The 20,875-nt window shown below is 49.7% G+C and overlaps 1 protein-coding gene across 2 annotated transcripts in view; it reads right to left on the minus strand.

Annotated features, from left to right (window-relative positions):
• LOC119046766 (ultra-long-chain fatty acid omega-hydroxylase) overlaps positions 1-15,481 on the minus strand; it is a 32,046-nt gene extending 16,565 nt beyond the window's left edge. Inside the window, exons 1-3 of one of the 2 annotated variants that reach the window (XM_053668030.1) lie at positions 15,419-15,481; positions 6,610-6,715; positions 2,857-3,079 (exon numbers count right to left, since the gene is read on the minus strand). In XM_053668030.1, the coding sequence (XP_053524005.1) occupies positions 2,857-3,078 (222 nt within the window). In that variant the 5' untranslated portion in view covers position 3,079; positions 6,610-6,715; positions 15,419-15,481. Of the gene's footprint in view, positions 1-2,856; positions 3,080-6,609; positions 6,716-13,405; positions 13,412-15,418 lie in introns of those variants that run through there. The other variant, XM_037141907.2, reaches the window with a different exon arrangement.
• Between the last annotated feature and the right edge of the window lie 5,394 nt (positions 15,482-20,875).

Raw genomic sequence — 20,875 nt, forward strand, 5'->3', positions numbered from 1 at the left:
TAACACATACATGCACTCGCAATGTTGGGTGTGGCTTGAGGGATTTTTCATAAATTTATATTCAACCCACAGAAGAACCTCGAGACAGAGTATTTCCCCGTTTTACTTTGTCTGAAGTTATAGGTGAGGAAGTGACTGGCCTGGCTGGGCCTCCCCAGAAGCAGGGCCTGGAACAAGGGCTCCAGGGCAGGGAGCTTCATTTGGGGTGGTGATCCCCCCCAGCAATGGGTAAGGAAGCAGGGAAGTGACGGAGTGAGGGACGGCTGTCAGCCAAGAGTGCGCTGTCAAGGAAGTTACCTCCATGGGCAACCACGGGGGACCCCTGGGAGACACACAACTCTGTCAACCCACCTGAGGGTGGAGGGGGCTGAGGTGTTTACACACGAACTCACACAGCCCCACAGTCACTGGCGGGGGCCACTCTTAACCTCTCAGTACACACAGCAGAGTGGACTCCAGCTGCTAGAGAAAGCCCCAAAACACACGTGCTGGCAGCCAGAAGTCGGGCCATTGTATCCAGAAGTGGGCCCAGAGGATGTGGACAGGCACTGGCACCATCTGCCACTGGGCACAGCCAGGATTTGAACGTGGGCCACCCTGCTCCAAATGCCTGCTCTTAACCAACACGCTCTATGAAGCAGAAGCACTTCAGGCTCAATGTCAGAAGGATCTGAAGTAAAATCCATCCTCAGCCACTGTATGACCTTGTACAAGTCATTTAACCTCTCTGAGCCCCAAAGAACAAATCCACACTATGGGGCATATCCACCCCTAATTCACAGGCCAGGAGAATTACAGGAGAGCTCGGATACAAAGGGGTCTAATCCAGTGCCCAGCCAGCGGTAGGACCCAGCAATTATCAATGAATAAATGAACAAATTACTCCTCTCTGGCTCCTATGTCTCCTTTTCTATCAGGATCAGCCTTGAAACTGTTCCCACTCAAGGGATATCATGGCCTCGCCCAGGTCTTGTGGCCCAGGGAGGTGGACTGGGTTCATGAGGTCAAGGCTGGACTTCGGAACAAGCTCTAGCCAATTGCCCGAGGTACCAGGGCCTGGCTATTACCTCTAGGACCACCATCCAAACCAGAGGGCTTCCTGGAGGAAGGGCTCTGGAGATATGACATGAAAGAGGAATAGACGTTCATCCAATGGAGAAGGATAATTCTGGACAGAAGACACTGTTTCCAGCAAAGGCCATGAAGCAGGGAGTGGGAGTCTTGCTAAGGGAACTGGAAGTCATTCATTCGGTGGGACAGAGCGGCGTGGTAGAACAGGTGAGCAGGGTAGAGGTCGGAGTCAAGAGGGCCTTCAACACCAGCTGAGGAGCCGGGACTTTCCCTGGACAGCAGTGGGGAGTCGTGGAGGGAGTATGAGTAGGGAGGGGGAGGTGGCTGAATTAAAGGATCTTTCTAGGGGAAGGATGAAGTATGGACTGAGGAGGCGAGACTGGAGGCAGGAGCCCCAGGAGGAGGCTGGACCATGGTCCAATAGGGGAGAACAAGGCCTGAGCAGGACTGGGAGGATGGGAGAGGGATGGGGTTTGGGCACAAACAGGCAAAACTTGGTGAGTGCTGGCCCCAGGGAGGGAATTAAAAAAATAAAATAAAATAAAATAAATGTCCTTTGCACTATTGAGTGGAAATGGATCTCCTGCTTCCTCCTTCTGAGACACTCCCTCTAAGCAGTATCTAAAATGTTTCTGGAATCCCTTAATGTTTCCTGTCCCTGCAGCATCTAAGAGTTGAACAGATACGCCCAACACAGTGTAGCAGGCTCCAGGCAAGGCTGTCCCAGACGTGGCTGCAGGAATCACCAAAACAATCCCATGAGGTTATAGGTGTGATTACAGCCCCTGCATTGCAGATGAGGAAACTGAGGCATGGGGGCGGGTGTGCAGGAGCTTGCTCACAGTCTCATGGGCAGTAGGTGGTAGATAATAAGGTCATCAAGTGCACCCTGAGGACAGCTGCCCCAAACTGCCTCTCCAAAGTCCCCTTCCACACTCAGCAAGAGGGCCCTCAGCACCCTCAGGGGTCTGGTTTTCTCTTCCCTGACCTCTGAAGCCCTTCTAAAAAAGTCCAGCCCTTCTTATCCAGAAACTAAAGATATCAGAGGGAAGAGAGCTAAGAGCAGGGGCACTGGAGCCAGACAGCTGTGTTTGAACCCAGCTCTGCCACTCACGTGCTGTGTGACCAAGAGCCAGCTACTTAAGCTCTCTGAGCCTTGATATTCTCAAGTGCGAAATCAGGACAGTCACAGGACCTACCTAAGATTGTCAAGAAGACTGAATGAGTTAACACTTATAAATTGCCTGGAATAATCCTTGGCACACATGTATGAAATAAGAAATGAAATGCAAGGAAAGGCCTGGGGTCCAGTCCTGGGACCACAGCACTAAGGAGGGAGAGAGTATGAAACCATGTTGGGGTTGGGGATGGAGCAGTAAAATCTACAGAAGCGTGCCCCCCTCATTCCCAAACAGAGTCCATGAACCCGATGAACTTCACGGGCATTCTGAATTCCGTACCTGTATTCCGAATATATCATGTCTCATTATATCATAGGATATAACAAATATCCTATAAAAGGTACAGCAATAGTCTGGAATTATACAAAAAATTTTGAAGTAAGCTCTGCCTCATCCCGGTTGTGTGACCTTGGACAAACTGCTTGCCCTCTCTGAGCCTCAGTCTCACATCCTATAAAATGGGTCTGTTCATGACTCCAACCAAATTCCTGTTACGGGAACCGGGCTGGGGGGGGTGGGTGGAGGTGGGGGGAAGCCAGCAGTCCATTGGACTCCCCGAATACCTGGGATCTGCTCAGCCCTGCCCCACCCAGCCCACACACACCATGCTTGTGTGGCCCAGCAGCCAGTTGCGCCCGGGCGGCTGGGGGAAGCAGCGCAGCTGGCGGCAGGTGAGGTAGAATTGCCAGCAGAGGCTCAGGAACCTCAGCAGCAGGCGTAAGAGGAAGAAGATCAGGGAAAGCACGATCACAGACACGGCATACAAGCGGAAGGTGGTCTTCTCCAGTCCCAGTAGGTACAGCAGGTGTTCCGTGACAGGCAGCATCCTGGGGGGATACCATTAGGTGGGGGTCAGCACAGGTGGGAACCGCCATCCAGCCACATGCGTGCCATACACATGGTGACCCGTGGAGTCAAGCATGTTGTGCCTGGCACACAGTAGGCGCTCAATACATGTGAGTCCCAGATGCCAAGGATACATACCTCTCCTGCCCCCAGTAGGGACCTCCAGCCAGCTGGCCAGATGGACACAGCAATGCCCCACCATGTGCCCTCAGCCTTGACTTTGCCGGGCATCCCTCCTGACTTTCTCTGTCCCCCATGGCTGGAAGATTAAGACACACCCCACTCTAAAAGCCGCTCTCATCAATGACTGATGAGGTGGCTGGATAAACACTCCAGAACTTCCTCCCCTTGGGCTCAGTGGCCCCAAAATGTGAGTTCCAAGTGCACCGCCAATGGGATTAAACTCCTGCTGCCCACAAGAGAAAGTTTCTCTATTAAAGGCCTCACTTCCTTCTTTTGCTTCTTCTTCCTTCTTCAAATTGAGGTAAGAGTCACATGACATAGAATGAACCGTTTTAAAGCACACAATTCAGTGGTACCTAGTACATTCACACTGTTGTGCAATCATCACCTCTGTCTAGTCCCAAAATGTTGCATCACCCAAAGGGAAACCCTGTCCCCATGAGCACCACTCCTCCTCCCCTGTACCGTCAGCCCCTGGCCTCCACCAATCTACAGTCCATCTCTATGGATCTGCCTCTTCCGGATATTTTACACGAATGGACTCATACACTCTGGTTGTTGGGGTCTGGCTCCTGCCACCCCACAGGATGTTTTTGAGGTGCACCCACACTGCAGCCTGGGTCGGTGCTTCACTCCTTCCGCTGAGCGACATGCCATTGCAAGAGTTTATCGGGGTTTGTCGTATGCATTCGTCTGTCAGTGGACATCTCAGAGGTCTCCACCTTTTGCCTATTGGGCCATGTGCTGTTATAAAACCTCCATGGACATGTGTCAGTATTTGCTTGAGTCCCTGTTTTCAAGCCTTTCAGGTTCACTTTCTTCTTCCTTACCGTCTTTTCTGGGGTCACTTTCCGGACAAACTACTTGCTCTCAGGTCTGTGATCTAGAGTCAGCTCCCAAAGGAACTGGAACAAAGTGGGTGGGTAACAATGATATGAACATAGTGCCAGGTGTGGAGTCCTTCCTGCGTGCTGTGCAGCACACTCAGGAATGTGCATGCCTTGTCTCATGGCATCTTAAAGTACCCCTGGAGCTCCCTCCTATCATTCTCTCCATTTTCCAGACAACTCAAAGTCAGTGCCTCCAGCTCAAGGGAGACAGGAGCTGGCAGAAGCCCCCAGAGACCCACCAGAGGTCAGCCTCAATCACCTTCACAGTGAGAACCAATGTATCTCAGACAATGCCAAGGAAATTCCTGAAAGGTGGGCTCTGTCCTCCCCTCTTCTTTCCACCCAATCTTACTTGCCAGGGGTGCCCTACATGCTCCTACCTCCTCTGGCAACCACAGATAAAGAAACCCTACACTCCAGCCCTAGCTGGGTGGCTTGGCTGGTTGGAGTATTGTCCTATACACCAAGAAGTTGAGGGTTCAATTCCCAGCCAGGGCACATACCTAGGTTGTGGGTTCAATCTATGTTTCCCTCTCTCTCTCCCTTCCTCTCTCTGTAAAATCATTAAAGAGCATGGAGGATAGAAGAAAGGAAGGAAAGAAGGGAAAAAAGGAAGGAAGGAAAGAAAGTAAGAAGGAAGGAAGGAAGAAAGGATACCCTGCACTCCAGGTCCTCACCTGAGCCTCAGTCGCCACCTGCCTTAGCCGCTGGTGTCCCCACTAGGGGCTCAGACCCAGGCTTGCCACCAGCTGACGTCTAACATCATCAGCCATGTGGAAGGCTTGAAGTTTCTATTGATTACTACAGCCTGAGAAAAGATCTGGGTGGATCGTCACCAAATTTGGAGAGGCCCACTGGGAGGGTGTGACTTAAAATGAAGACAACATGACCACGTATTAGAATGGCTATTATCAAAATAAAATAACACAAGTGTTGGCAAGGATGTGGAGAAACTGAAATCCACATGCATTGCTGGTAGGAATGTAAAATGGTACAGCCATATTATGGAAAACAGTATGGAAGTTCCTCAAAGGAAATGAACCAGAAGGACCACGTGTTTCAGCAATCCTACTTCTGGATACATATCCAAAAGAAGTAAAAACAGGGACTCAGATATTTGTACATTCGTGTCCACAGCAGCATTATTCATCATGGCCAAAAGGTGGAAACAACCTAAGTGTCCATGGATGAGTGAAATGGGGTATGTCCATGCAGTGGAATATTACTCAGTCTTGAAAAGGAAATTGTTACACATGCTGCAACACGAATGAGCCTCAAGGACATTGTGTTAAATGAAATAAGGCAGTAACACACACACACACACACACACACACACACACACACACACACACACACACAAATATGCCCTGGCTGGTGTGACCCAGTGGATTGACTGCCTGTCTGGGAACTAAAGTGTCTCCACTTTAATTCCCAGTCAGGGCACATGCCTGAGTTGCAGGCTGGGTCCCTAATTGAGAGCACGTGCGAGGCAACCAGTTGATGTATCTCTCACATATCAATGTTTTTCTCCCTCTGTTTCTCCCTCCCTTCCCATCTTTCTAAAAATAAATAAATAAAATCTTAATAAAAAAAAACAAAAACAAATACTGTGTGGGTCCACTTACATGAGGTCCCGGGGAGTCAGACTCCTAGAGACAGGAAGTAGGAGGTGGGAGCCCGGGGCTGGGCGAGGAGGGATGGGGAGTGAGTGTTTAATGGGGACAGTTTCAGTTTGAGAGGACGAAAAGTACTGGAGATGGATGGTGGGGATGGTCACACAACAAAATGAATGTACAGAATGTCACTGAACTGCACCCTTAAAATGGTTAAGGTAGTAAATGTTATGTTTTACCACAATTTAAAATCTTTAGTAAAATATAAACTTCCTGGCATAGGTGATTTGCCCCCTAAAAGGTCCAGGTGGAGGTAGGGGTGGGGATTAGGCAACCTCCCAAAATGAAGCACAGAGAGGTCCAAGTCACAAGTCCCAGGCAGACCCTCAGATGTGGGGACGCTGCCGTGCAATTGGGCTACCCCTTGCATGGGAGTGCCAGGTGACACACTCGACAGGAAGTACCTGTGGGTATTTATTTCTTTTCCAATTTAATGGTGCATGATGGTTCTCCAGAGGGAAGCCAGCTAGTGATCACTTCTTAAAACTGCGACTCGTGGGTCAGGCCCTTCACCAAGCACCCTACATGCACCTTCTCCAGCATTCAGCTGGCAAGTCATTTTTGGGCCCCTGCTACGTGTGTGACTCTTTTCTGGGCACTGAGGATATAATGTTGAACAGCACAGACGTATCCCTGGTCCTCAGAAGAGGCGACCACCAACAGATATGACAAAATACCGCACAGCGCTGGCTGGGTGGCTCAGTTGGTTGGAGCCACCAAAATGTCCAAAATGTTGCAGGTTTGATCCCAGGTCGGGGCACATACCTAGGTTGCAGGTTCAGTCCCTGGTCAGGGCACGTACAGGAGGCAATTGATTGATGTTTCTCTCTCACATAGATGCTTCTCTCTTTCTTTCTTCCTCCCTCTCCCTCTAAAAATCAATAAACACATCATCGGGTGAGGATTGAAAAAACACACCATACAAAGGCTACAAGTCAAGAAGGAGGTGAAGTGGAGGGGTGGCTGAATATTGTCCCTCCCTGCCAAAGACACTGTGCCCTAATCCCTGGAACCTGGGAATGTGACATTATATGGAAGATCTTTGCAGATGGGATTAAGGACCTTGAGATGGAGAGATTATTCTAGATTGGGGGGGTGGGTTCCTAGCTGGAGTCACAAGTGTCCCTTGAAGACAGAGGCAGAGGAAAATTGGACACACAGAGGAGGAGAAGGCCATGTGAAGATGGAAGCCAAGATTGGAGTGATGTCGCCACAAGCCAAGGATGCCTGGGGCCACCAGAAGCTGGAAGAGTCAGGAAGGATCCTGCCCTGGAGGCTTCAGAGGGAGTAGAGCCCTGCTAGATTTCAGACTTCTGGCCTCTAGACCAGTGAGAGAAGAAAATTTTGTCTTGAGGGTGTTGGGGGGTGGGGACAATATTCAGTTAGCAGTCATTTGTCCCAGCAGCCCCAGGACACTAATACACAAAGTAAGAGGAGAGAGAGCAATTCTGTTAGAGGAGGTGGTCCAGGAGGGCTTCTCTGGGGAGGGGTATCTGAGCAGAGCCCTGAGTAGAGTGAAGAATGTCAGTCAGGGGCTTTTTTTTAAATTTATTTTTTTATTGATTATGTCATTACAGTTGTTCTATTCCCTCTCTTCATTCCCCTCCACCCTACCCCCCCATCCCCACCATTACCCCTCTTTAGTTTATGTCCATGTGTCTCAAGTTCTTTAGATTCTATATTATTCTTGCTCCCCCATCTATTTTCTATCTACTGTCTATGCTACTTATTTCCTGTACCTTCTCCCCCCTTCTCCTCCTCCCACTCCCCTGTTGCTAACCCTCCTTGAGATCTTCATTTCTATGTTTCCACTCCTGATCTAGCTGTCCTTTTAGTTTGCTTTTGTTTTAGGTGAGGTTGTTAATAACTGTGAGTTTGCTGTCCTTTCACTGTTCATGTTTTTTTAACTTCTTTTTCTTAGGTAAGTCCTTTTAACATTTCATATAATAAGGGCATGGTGATGATGAACTCCTTGAACTTGACCTTATCTGAGAAGCACTTTATCTGTCCTTCCATTCTAAATGAAAGTTTTGCTGGATAGAGCAATCTTGGTTGTAAGTCTTTGGATTTCATGACTTGGAATACCTCTTTCCAGCCCCTTCTTGCCTGTAAGGTCTCTTTTGAGAAATCAGCTGACAGTCTGATGGGAACTCCCTTGTAGGTGACTGTCCCCTTAGCTCTTGCTGCTTCTAGGATCCTCTCCTTCATTTTAATCTTGGTTAATGTAATTATGATGTGCCTTGGTGTGTTCCTTCTTGGGTCCAACTTCTTTGGGACTCTCTGAGCTTCCTGCATTTCCTGGAAGTCTATTTCCTTTGCCAGACTGGGGAAATTCTCCTTTATTATTTGTTCAAATAAGTTTTCCACTGGTGGCTGTTTCTTTCCCCCTTCTGGTACCCCTATAATGTGCATGTTGGAATGTTTAAAGATGTCCTGGAGGTTCCTAAGTCTCTCCTCATTTTTTTGAATTCTTGCTTCTTCTCTCTTTTCTGTTTGGCCATTATTTGCTTTCTTCTGGTCCACTCCATTGATTTGAGTCCCAGTTTCCTTTTCATTGCTATTGGTTTCCTGTGCAATTCCATTCATTTCAATTAGTTTTCGCCTTCATATATTTGTCTAATTTGTGGCTATAATCAACTAGTTCTGTGAGGATCCTGATCACCAATGTTTTAAACTGTGCGTCTGAGAGTTTTGCTATTTCTTCATTGCTTAGATTTATAGGCTCTGGGGCTTTGAGATCTTCTTGAGCCATTTTTAGTCTGTTCGTGCCCTTTAAGTATAAGGAGCGGAGCCTTGGACTCCCAGGTCGCTGGGTTGTGACGCTGTATGTGGGGGCGTGGTCAGGGCAGGGAAATGGCAGCCCCCTCTGCTGTTTTCCGCCTGTGGGTGACGAGCAGAGCCTTAGGTAGTTCACCAGGGCCGGGCCACTCAGAGTCGCTGGGTTATGACGCTATATGTGGAGGTGGGGTCAGAGCGGGGAAATGGCGGCACCCTCTGCTACTGCACACCTTGGGGACCTGCTGGGTCCCATCCAATCGCCCACTCCCTCGCTTGTCTATCCATGCATGGATGCGCAACCACAGTCAACCCCCAGCCCTGCTCCCTCGCTGATTCCCCATGGTCGCTCGCTTGGCCACTTGCTCGGTCTCTCACCAGGTCCAACCCTGCACCTGGATTCCACACGCCTGAGTTCGTCTGACCGAGTTTTCCTGTGCAACCCCGCTCTGCCAGCTGCTGGTTTTGCCCCTGTTACCAGTCAGGCTGAAGAATTTGTTGTTAACAGACTTCTGAAAAGTTTAATTTTCTGTGTTCTGGCTGTGTTTTCTGTTGCTAATATTTAGTTGTCTCTAAACTTGGTTGTGTGAGAAAGCACGGCGTCTCCACCTATGCTTCCATCTTGGCAGAAGTCCCTTTTTTAAAAAGATTTTATTTATTTATTTTCAGAGAGAAGAGAAGAGAGGGAGAAGGAAAGGGAGAGAAATATCGATGTGTGGTTGCCTTTCGTTCACTCCCTACTAGGGACCTGGCCGGCAACCCAGGCATGTGCCCTGACAGGGAATTGAACCGGCAATCTTTCAGTTCACAGGCCTGCGCTCAATCCACTGAGCCACACCAGCCAGGGAATGGGGGCTTTCTTATTAAATGCACACACACTGCCGAAGCAGCTGGGTACTAGTCCTGACTCCTCTGTTGACTGGCTTTGCCCTGGGCCTGTTTCCCCACCTGAAACTGGGCTGGCTATAAAAGATGATCTCCAGACCCACACCATCATGACCTTTCCTGCATGTGACAAGGGCAGGGGTGGGGGCAGTGACAATCTTGGCAGGGGCAAGACCCCTGGGGTGGGAAGAGTCAACCTATTCAGCCAACGGGGGGGCCACACAGATTGCCTCTAACCCAGGGCAACCTGGCTGCTGTCTGGATCCTGTCTCAGTCACCACAGTCACTTTTCTGAAGGTCTGCCACTCCCCTGCTCTAATACCCTCCATGGCTCCCCACTGCCCTCAGCCTGGCACCCAAAGCCCTTCAGAAGCTGATCCCTGCCCATCCTCCACATCAACCACAAGGACACCCCTTCTCAATCTGTTTTGGGCCCTTCTTCACCCAATTTGTACATGTTGGGGTTCCGTGGAGCTTGGCCCTGTGTTGTCTCTTCCTTTCCCTCTGTATACACCTCCTGGGGACGTGGGTCTCACCCCCACCTGTGGTTACTGTGACCTCACCTCAGAAGTGCCTCCCATGTCTTGGTGTCTAGCTGTGCATAACCCCCTGGTAGGTCCAGTCACCTCCTGGATACCCCTGGGGCCATCCCCAGATCCTCAAATTTACCTTACCTTCCCCTCCCCCCCCACAACCAATCTGTTGTCTGCCCTAAGCATCTTTCATATCCGTTCACTTCTCTCCATCTCCATCATCCCAGCCCAGGTCAGGTCGCCACTGCAAGCTGCTCCCACTGGTCTTCTTGGTTCTGTCCCGCCCCCACCCCCAGCAGTCCATTCTCCACCCAGCAGCCAGAGGGACCTCCCTAAAATGAAACCAGACCATGGCCTTCCCCTGCTCAGAATCCTCCTGTGGCTCCCCACTACACTCTGAACACCATTCAGAGTCCTTTCCATGCCCCATAATGCCCTGTGTGGCCTGGCCCCCACTGACCCCTCCAGCCCTGTCTCCTATCGCTCTCCCTCTTGCTCACTCAATTCTGGCCACTGCTGCCACATGCCAAGTTCATTCGAACCTCAAAGCCTTTGCACATGCTGTTCCCTCCACTTGTCATGCCTTTACCTCAGCTCCTCCTCCTCCAGACCCAGCTCTGCCTCAACAGCCCATTTGCTACCACCATTGGCCAGCCCCCTGCCCTCGCTCTCTAAAGAATTACTGAGCACGCACTGGATGTGGTTGGTGTCTTTCGCCATCATTTCCAGTAGCCCTCACAGGGTGTTGGGGGACTTCCGAGTGGAGTCACAGCAAGAGCCCCACCCCACCCAAAAGTCCCAGCTGATATCCCAACAAAGAAAACGTCTTCCTGAATGATTGGAACAAGGGAAAGCACCAGCCCTGGAAAAGGGGTCCCTGCTCCAGATTGGTGGGTCTGTGGAGAGGTCAGAGAAAAGAGGGAGTGAAGCCCTGAGCCCACCTCACAGGTGGGTGGGTATCTGGGGAGGTGGGTGCATGAGGAGGGCCAGGAGGAGCAGTTCTGAAGCCCTGTGCCCACCTCACCACCCCCCATAAGCCAGGCGTGGGCTGCAGCCTTTCCCAGGGCAGACACCAGCTCTGCTCCTAGCAGAAAGAGCACAAGCTATTGGTCCCAAAGTAGCTGTCACCCTGGGAGCCTCAGTCTTCTCCTCTACAAAATAAGAATAATGGCAAGCGGTCCAGCTGATGCTCAGGGGAGGAGCTCAATAAATGAGGGAGTTGTCTACTTTCTGCAGCTGGGTTTCCCTTGCCCCCAAACAAGAGCACTCCTTCCCAGCCCCCAAAAGAAAGTGCTACATAAAGCTGTGAGATGGTGCTGCCACTGCGGGAAACAGTTTGGTGGTCCTTCAAAAAGTTAAATATCAAATTATCGCATGACCCAGCAATTCCACTCCTAGGTATACAAGGTCTGTCCTGGAAAAATCCAGCCATTGTTAATATAACGAGAATGGTTTGCACAACATCAGTGTAACCTGGCAGCAAAGGAGAGTGGACTGGATTGCACACGTGTGAAAAATGACAACTGCACTGTACTAGTCAGTGGGGGTTATAGACGCTGTTGAGTGAGCATGTGTACTGTGTGGCTGTTGCTTTCAAAACAACTGAGCAAGTAGAGCAACGAATCTACATCAAATGTTACTTTAAGCCTCAACATTCCTCCACAGAAACTATTTGGATGATTCAAAAGGCCACAGCTACGGGCAACTGCTGACTGGTAACTTCATCACAACGATGTACCTATTCATGCATCACATCTTGTGCAGAGTCTTTTGGCAAAACATGAAATCACCAAGGTTACTCAGCCTCCCTATAGCCTATAGTTGGTGCCCTGTGACTTCTGACCTTTCCAAAGCTAAAATCACCTTTGAAAGAGAAGAGATCTCAGACTGTCAATGAGATTAAGGAAAATATAGTGGGACAGCTGATGGCTATTGGGAGAACTGTGTGAGGTACCAAGGTGCCTACTTTCAAGGGAACTGAGGTGTCATTGTCCTATGTACAACGTTTCTTGTATTGTATCTTCTTCAATAACTGTCTCTATTTTTCATATTACATGGCTGGATACTTTTTGTATACCCAAAAGAATGGAAAACAGGAACTCAGACAAATACTGTGTACGAATGTCCAAAGCAGCACTATTCACAATCACCAAAAGGTGGAAATGACCCAATGGCCCTCAACTCATTAATGGATAAATATCACGCAATCCATCCATACAATGAAACATTATTCAGCCACGAAATGGATGGAGCTCTGATGAACAGTGCAGTGTGGATGAACTGGAAAACATGCTGAGTGAAGGAAGCCAGAAACAAAAGCTCTCACAGTGTCTGATCCCATCTGTATGAAATGTCCAGAACAGACAGACCCGTAGAGAGGAAGCAGATTAGTGGTTGCCAGGGGCTGGGGGACAGGGTCTCCCTTTGGAGTGATGGAAATGTTTTGGAATAAAGTAGAAATGGCAGATGTACAACATTGTGAATGTTCTAGATGCCATTGAATTGTTCACTTTAAAAAAAGTTATTTTGCATGAGGTGAATTTTGCCTCAAATTTTTAAGGCAAAAACACCTACAGAAAGTGCTTTGAGGGCTGATGTGTACTGCCTCTGGAAGTGACCTGCCAGGACTGGGGGCGGGGTGCAAGGGAAACTTAACTCCCCCGATTCATTTTGGGGGACTTTCTGATTTTCTATACCATGAGCACATATTGTCCATTCAAAAACATTTTTGTTGTTTTTTAAATAAAATTAATGAGTTGATTGTACAACCCAGAGAGTGAACTCTGATGTAAACTATGGACCTTAATTAATAACCATGTGTCTGTATTGGTTCATTAATTGTAACGAGCACACCACACTCATGCCAGACACTGGTTGGAAATAACTGGAAACTGTAAGGTTGAACGGCGCATTGGACTATACTTCAACATTGTTTTCTTTTCTTTTCCTGTAAATCTAAAAATGCTCTAAAAAATAAAGTCTACTTAAAAATTAACTACTTGAAAAATGAGTCAAGATGCGTTCACTGGTGGAGAGAAGCACGTTCTGGGGTGCAGGCAGTTTTCCTTCGCTTGGTCTGGGTCTGGTGACATGTGTGGGTTCAATTTGTGACAATTCCTGAACTGTGCAGTTCTGGAATGCGCCCTTTCCTCCACATATATTATATTTCAACTTAAATTTTAAAAAATGAAATGAAAGTTGTTTGGGGATGGAATCTCCCTTTACAATGTGTGGTTTTGACTCGGAGAAGCCTGGGTTCACACCATGACTCTGCCCCTCCCCCATAATGCAGCCTGGAGCAAGTCCAGTCCCCACACTCAGCTTCCCCTCACCCACCTGGGAAGAGGATTCCTAAGAACAGGACCTACCTGTTGAGGTGGTTTGGGACAGGTCAACAAGATGAGGCTTGGCTGGTAGCTTGCAAAATTTTAGCCACTATTTCTACTTCTACTGTTACTTACTGTTTCACAGAAGCAAGAGCAACTCAAAACTGACACTCGGGATGCTGTGGGAGGCTGCCCGCCCACTTCTCTCTGCTCCAGCTCCCAGTGGTATCCCAGACACCAGGCAGGACACCCAGCAGCCCTGCCCTGGCTGAGGTAGCTTAGCAGGTAATCCTGCTAAGGCCGCAAATTATCTGGAGATGGAGGTGCCAGTGGCTCCAAGGCCCACACCCATGGAGCTCTGGTTTGTCAGGTTAGACCAGCAGCCAGATAAGGACTTGTCATACAAGGTGTATGGGCTCCTAAAAAGGAATGCGGGACAGAAACCCTGACCTGAAGGAAACCTCCTACCTGCCTCTCTTTGAACCACAGGTGCTTGGGCTCACCAGCATGATAGCCAGGCACGTGACACTGGTCCCACTCCCTCACATCCCAGCTCTGCTCCTCACTCCCTCTCTAAGCCTGTAATCAAGACAGTCTGCCCCCATCCTGGCTCCTGGAATCTCCCTGACCCCCTCTATGCCAAAGCGCTGCCCCAACCAAGACTCATACTCTGCCAAAGTGCCAGGAGCTGATAGGGAGCTTGCCCCAAATTTCTGGAGCTCTGAGAAAGAACTTCGGGGGCAGTTCGGAAGGCAAGGCCAAGCTGACAAATTAGTGTGGGGAGTGGGGAGTCTCACTGCAGCTTTGGGCATATTGTAGGAGATCCTGGCAGAAAAAGAAGTTTAGAAACCACCAGTAGTAATTACATTATTCCAGGGCTGCCATTGCCTCTAAGCACCATCCGGAGCACTGACCGGCCACACTTAAATGTGAGACTCCCTGGAGAGGATTCCATAAAGCTTTGCTGTGTGACCTCAGGCTAGTGTCTGTACCTCTCTGAGCCTCAATTTCCTCCACGGTAAAAGACAGAAACCATATTACCTACTTCACGAAACTGGGATGACAACACAGAACTTATAAGGTGCTCGGGTTGGTGCTTGGCACTCAGCAGGCCCTCGATCAGAGGTACCTCTCATTGCTGCTAGTGCCACTATCATACCCAGTATGTTGTTACCTGGCCACCTGGGATTTGTAGAATCGGGCCCAAGTCTTGCCAGAGAGGAAAGGGAGGGTCACATTTTGTGAATGACTCCTGAGTCATCCAAGCCCCTCTGCAGATACCAACCCAGGTCACCGCCAGCCACCAGCCCAGAGTTTAAGTTACCACTCAGAAACCCAAGCTGGACTGTACAGAGAGGCCGCGGCCATTCGATAGTGCCCAGGGTGTTGGGGTTACACAAGGCTGGCTCGTTCAAATCCCAGCTTGCCCACTGCCCCCTTGTCTTCCTCCCACTACCATCCCGATATTCCCCGGCTGGTCCAAAAACAGTCCAGGTCACACAACTCTCACTCTGGGGGCCCAGGAGGGCATCCCATTCTCACATAGGGGTAGTTAGCCATGCTGTGCCTGCCATGGGCAGACAGAGACCTGAAGGCAGCCAGAACATCACGTCCGTAACGGGGTGCCCATCCTTTAAGACTATGGAATTCCACTGACCTCAATCAGCCTCAAGGAGGTGTCACAGGGCAGCGCTTGGATCTGTCTGAGATATCCTGATTGGGGGGCCGGGTTGGGGCAGGGGGGAGGTCTTCTTGAGGACCCTGCCCACCTGGGACACCCAGGAAGGATGTACCTAGGACTCGCCGCGCGCAGAAAAATCCGCGCTCAAACACAGGGACCGTCTGGAGTACAGACTTATGCCCCGAACCTCAGTGTCCTGGACACATAGCTCTGTTCTGGGTCCTGGGGACCCACAAGGCCCCCGCGCGCATACACTCGCGCTTGCCCTGTCAGCCCGGGAGCCAGTACACCTCGGGTTCCAGAGCAGGGCGCGCTCGGGTTACCCCACCCCGACCCCCCTCAAGACACACACACACATTTCTGGCTGTACTCACGCCCTTGAGTCTCGGCCCCGGGCCCTCAATCCCGATCCACCGCACCGCCACTTGAGTTCTGACCAAGCCGTCCTGTGGTGCAGCTCTTTAACTCCGCCCGCCAGTGCGGCGAGACCCGCCCCCAGACTCTGGGCGGGGGACCTAGGCGCTGCCCGCGGAGTCAGAGAGAACTAGAGACAGACTCAGGGAGGCACGAGGAGAGTGGCAGGAAGGAAAAGCCACCGAGACTGAATTGAAGAGAGTGACAGGTGGAGAGATGGGGAGAAAGACTCAGAGAGACAGCGAAAGAGACATGCAGACACTCAAAGACCCGGACATCCAGAAACGGCAAATACCCAGGCTCCTTGCGCCCCTGCTCCTGCCTAGTTCCCATTAGCACCCAGATCCCCGCCTTAACATCCTCCCTCAACACCCTCCCAATACCAGCACTCCTCATGGCCCCCACTTCATGGCCTGTTGCCAAGCTTGGACGGAGGTCCCTAAGCCAGCAGCCCTGACTCACCAGGGCCTCCCAGGAGCCTCCTCTGGGTCCACCAGAAATCCTCAGACTCCACCAGCGTTGGGAGCCAGCCTTTATGCTCCCTCTGGATCCTGTGTCCGACCTACCCCCTGGGGCTCTTGGCTCTTCCCTCCAGGAAGACCTCTGGCCTCAACTAGCAGCTCCAGACTCTGGTTCTGCTCCTCCCAACCCACCCACCCAGTGCCATCTACCTTGACTCTCCCTCGATTGTACTGTTGTTGTTGGCCAGCCCATCTGCTCCAGATGTGTCTAGACAAGATCAGCCTCACCTCGGGACGTATTAAAGACATACCATTCTTGGGTCGGTGGGTGGCTGGCTGGCTAGCTGACCTGGGAAAGTGGGCAGGCAGATGGGAGAACTCACAGCTGGCCTCTGGCTCCCCAACACCTTCTCAGGGCCGAGAAAAACAGATGTGCAGGAAATATCTGTCAAATGGGAAGGGGGAGACACGAGAGACTAGAGAGCAAAGGCGCCAACTATTATTGCAGGCCCATCTGGGGAAACTGAGGCACAGGCTGAAGGCTCAAGGAGGGGTATGACTGCCTGGGTTTTGGCAGGGCCAGGTCAGAAACTGAGAAGCCTGAAGCTATGAGAAAGCAATGAGTTCAAAAGTTAAAACCACAGTAAACGAGGCCTGACGAGGTAGTTCAGTTGGTTAGAGCATCGTCCAGATGTACTAAGGTTGTGGGTTGAATCCCAGGTTTGGGATTGAACTTCCAGATTCTGGAAGAATCAACCAATGACTACATGAATAAGTGGAAAAATAAATCAATGTCTCTCTCTCTCTCTCCCTCCCTCCCTCCCCCTCTCTATAATCAATTTTTTTTAATATAAATACTTTAAAAAAGGAAAAAAACTATAGTAAATAAACCATAAAGTAGCTGAAGAAAGGAAATGCAGATATTTTTCCCCAGGATGGCTATTCCAAAGTCTTATGGTTCGTCAAAAATAGATTATGGATGCAGCCATAGACTTAGTGCCTGGCAGGTGAGCAAACCAGGTCAGGCATCTGTCCTCAGGACTAGCTAGGCAGGGATGCCAAACTCATTTTCACCCAGGGCCGCATCAGCCTTGTGGTTGCCTTCAAAGGGCTGAATGCAAGTTTAGGACTGTATAGATGTAACTACTTCTTAAGTAGGGTCAAGGAGCTTGGTGCTGCCGCTGCGTAGAAACAAGGTGTGGAGCTGGATGAAACGAGGTGGAGGGCCAGATTTGGCCCAAGAGCCTTGTGTTTGCCGCCTATGGCTTAGTGGATGGGCTGAGAAATGAAGCAGGTCCAGAGAAATGCTAAACTCAGAGCTCAGAGCCTGGGGGCCAAGTACAAATGCAAAACCATGCCATACAGTGGTTAAAGCGTGGACTCTAGAAGCAGAGGGTTCAGATAACTCCATCACATACTCACTGTGAACCTCAGAAGGTTGTTGTAACATTTTACTACACAGTCTTTCTCACTTGAGGCAATTGTCCCCCACCCCGCCCAGGGGACATTGGGCAATGTCTGGAGACGAGTTAGGTCCTCACACCTGGGGGTGGAGATGCTATGGGCATCTCGTGGGTAGAGGCCAGGGATTCTGCTAAACACCTTCCGGTGAATAGGACAGCCTCTCGCAGCAGATTGTAATCCTGCCCCAGGTGTCAACAGTGCTGAGGTTGAGAAACCCTGCTTCAGTAAAGAAGCATTTCTGTATTTTCACACATAGTAGGTGCTAGGTAAGTGCTGACTGCTATTCCTAACAACCAACGAAGTCTTCAGGCTTCTCTCTCATTGGCAAATCCCGACTGCTAATCCTGTGCTCTGCCCACCTCAGTTCAGAGAAAGCAGTGGTTTTCCAATCCATCCAAGTGCAACCTTCAGTCAGGCAGGTCCTGTGTTTGCCTGGCTCTCTCTTGCCCTGTGACTAGGGTCTCCATGGAGGTGGGACCCCAGGACCAGCTGGTGTGGGGCTGGGCAATGTTTAGCTCATAATAAGTCTGTACCAGTGGCCACTCTGCTCCAAGCATGAGAATATAGCAGAGAGTAAAGAAAAACCAACTCCCAGTCTTCATGGATCAGAGACTTGAGTGGGGAAAACAAAACACAGAAGCATCTCCATCGGAAATTTCCATCAGTGAAGGGGGATCTAAGCCCATGGGGCAGTGAGGATGCTGCTGTGCAAGGTCAAGTGTTATGTCTCTTCCTTGTTCGAACCCAAGTAATGAGAATGAATACTGAATTCTATTTTACAGCTTAAATATGTAATTTTTATTTGTCAGTTGTACCTCAGTGAAGCTGAAGGGGGAGATAGATGTTGAATGAGTGAATGAATGAATTTTCACAAGTCTGAACCTCACTGAAAATACTGTGGCTGGTTCCCAAAGTCTGATACAAGTATCCTCAGCCGTTAAGCCTGATAATTTTAGACAGCACACAGAGGAACATTTTCTATTTTATTTTCTATTTTATATGTTAAATGAAATTTGGTTTGATAAGTAAAGAGCACAGTCTTGATGGTATGACAGTGATATAAATTTTTTTAAATAAATAAGGTTTAAAAGGAAGACTACTGAAAGAAAACTATTAAGTAATAGAAACATAATCCAGAGATAGGCCAGACTGATAACAGAGGATTGTGAATGGTTGAAATTTCAGAATCAGACACCATATGTCTGCACTAACGAAGATGGAAGAAGAAGCTCCAGATCTGTAAATGTGAGTTTTGGAAATATTAGAGCCCCAGTCTTTCCCAAATTCCAGAAAACAAGAAGCAAAGGGCTCAGCTCACAACTTAGAAGAGAGACTTTAAAAACAAGTGTAAGATGCCCCCTTGGCCTAGCAGATTGTAAACTTGGACTACTCATTTCAATAATGCTCCCTCACTTGGTGCTGGCCCTCAGCCAGGGTGGGAGGGGGCAGTGTTTCCAGGTGAAGAAGAGGTGACACAAATAATTGAAGCTTTGCTGCTAGGAGGAGGCTGCAGGGAGGCCAAGTGAGGCTACGTGAAGGATGTGACATCTGAGCTGGTACTTCAGGGAGAGCTTGGATTTCAACAGGTGTGGGAGAGGGGGCGGGGCTCAGGCACAGAGAAACCCAAGGGTGTGGCTGGGCAGATGGCTTTTCCTGGCTTAGTGGTGTGAGAGTCAAGGAGTCTGGGAGGTGCAGGGGCGGATGTGAAGGGCCTTGAAGGCCAGTCCCAGTGGCTGAGGGTTGATCTGGTGGGCAATGGGGAACCACAGATGATGCTTGAGCATAGGAGTATCCCCCTTTTGATTGATTTGTTTTAAAACACATCAGTGAAGTCGGCTTTACTTAGGTGTTTTATCAGTAGTTACTTTGCTCAAGCAGTTGCTTTGTCATGGCAGACAATAAAACACATTAGTGCTTACTGAATTGTTTAAGGGTGTGAATTGTTTAAGGGTGTGAATTTTTTTAGGGATGTGGGACATGTCCTCATTAAGTGACTGGCTGGATGAGGTTCAAGGGAAGCAGAGGAGGAGAGAAGAGGGTGCCATCCCAGTTTCTCTGCCCTCAGAGATGGAAGGAGAACCAAGTTAAAGGGCCTGGAGATGAGCAGTCACTGAAAGTAGGCTTCCTGGCCGTGTGACCTTAGTCAAGTGCCATGACCGCTGTGAACCTCCATACCATACAGATAAAATAAAGGAGAGGATCACAAGATGAGGTGGTGGTTACAGGGTATTCAGCCTTCTGCTTGGCACACCGCTTAGTCTGGACAGACTTCAACACTTCAAGTTTGCCATTTGATTTTGGCATTTGATTAGGGCCATTTGACCCTATCTTAGAGGGTCTCACCCAGGGCAAATTCTACCCCCCAGGGTACATCTGGCAATGGCTGGAGATAATTTAGTTGTCACAGTGTGGAGGGAGAGGTGCTACTGGCATCTACTCAGTAGAGGCCAGGGATGCTGCTCAACACTCTACAGTGTGTAAGATGTCTCCACCCAAGAGAATGATCTGGCCCCAAATGTCAACAATGCCAAGGTTAGGACACTCCAGGTTACCTTGATTCTAAAAGGCCTGTGGGCCATTCAGGGAGACACCCAGGAGGCAGCAGGGCCCAGTGCCTCTGAGTCACCTGATTGGGCAGACAGTGGTTGCCCTAGAGTGGGTCAGTGAGGTCACTCGGGGAGGGAGGAGGACGCTGAAGAGGGTGGGGAGCCAGCAGCTGCATTAGGGAAAGGACAGGCACAGGCCTGGCTCTGGAGGTGGAGACGCCACATCTGGAAGGTTAAGGAAGAAGAGTGGCCATAGGTATCAACACCTGTGCCCAGAGGTCAAGGAGCCAAAGCCCCAGAAAGGGACAGGATTATGGGATTAGCAAATCACCAGAGTCCTCATCCTGGTGGCAGCCAAGGTCCCAATGAACTAAAGTCAGAGTGGGAGGGTAAGAAATGGAGGCGGTGGCTGGATTAAGAAGATGGTACCAGAAGACATCTGGAAGTGGGAAAAGGTGAAACATGGCTGGGGTGAGGGAAGAGCTTTTGCTGGGGCCCCAGAAGCACACAGCAAACTTTTAGAGGCAGAGGCAGAGGTAGAGGTAGATGTCCCATCATACACTGTTCAAGGGGACGTAAAATGGTGCAGCTGCTATGGAAAATAGTTCGGTGGTTCCTCAAAAACAGAAACATGCACTTACCATGTGACCCAGCAATTCCACCCCTAGTATATAGACAAAAGAATTGAAAACGGGGACTCAGACAGATACATGCACATGTGTGCTCACAGCGGTACTACTCATGATCACCAGAATGTAGAAACAGTCAAGTGTCCATCAGCAGGTGAAAGAATGAGCAAATGTCCATCCACATGATGGAATATTACTCAACTATAAAAAGGAATGAAGCAGCCTCAGCTGGTGTGGCTCAGTGGATTGAGTGCTGGCCTGTGACCCAAAGGGTAGCTGGTTTGATTCCCATTCAGGGCACATGCTTGAGTTGTGAG

This window comes from Artibeus jamaicensis, unplaced genomic scaffold (genome assembly GCF_021234435.1).
Source record: "Artibeus jamaicensis isolate MK-2021 breed Jamaican fruit bat unplaced genomic scaffold, CSHL_Jam_final contig_477, whole genome shotgun sequence".
Classification (NCBI taxonomy): Eukaryota; Metazoa; Chordata; class Mammalia; order Chiroptera; family Phyllostomidae; genus Artibeus; species Artibeus jamaicensis.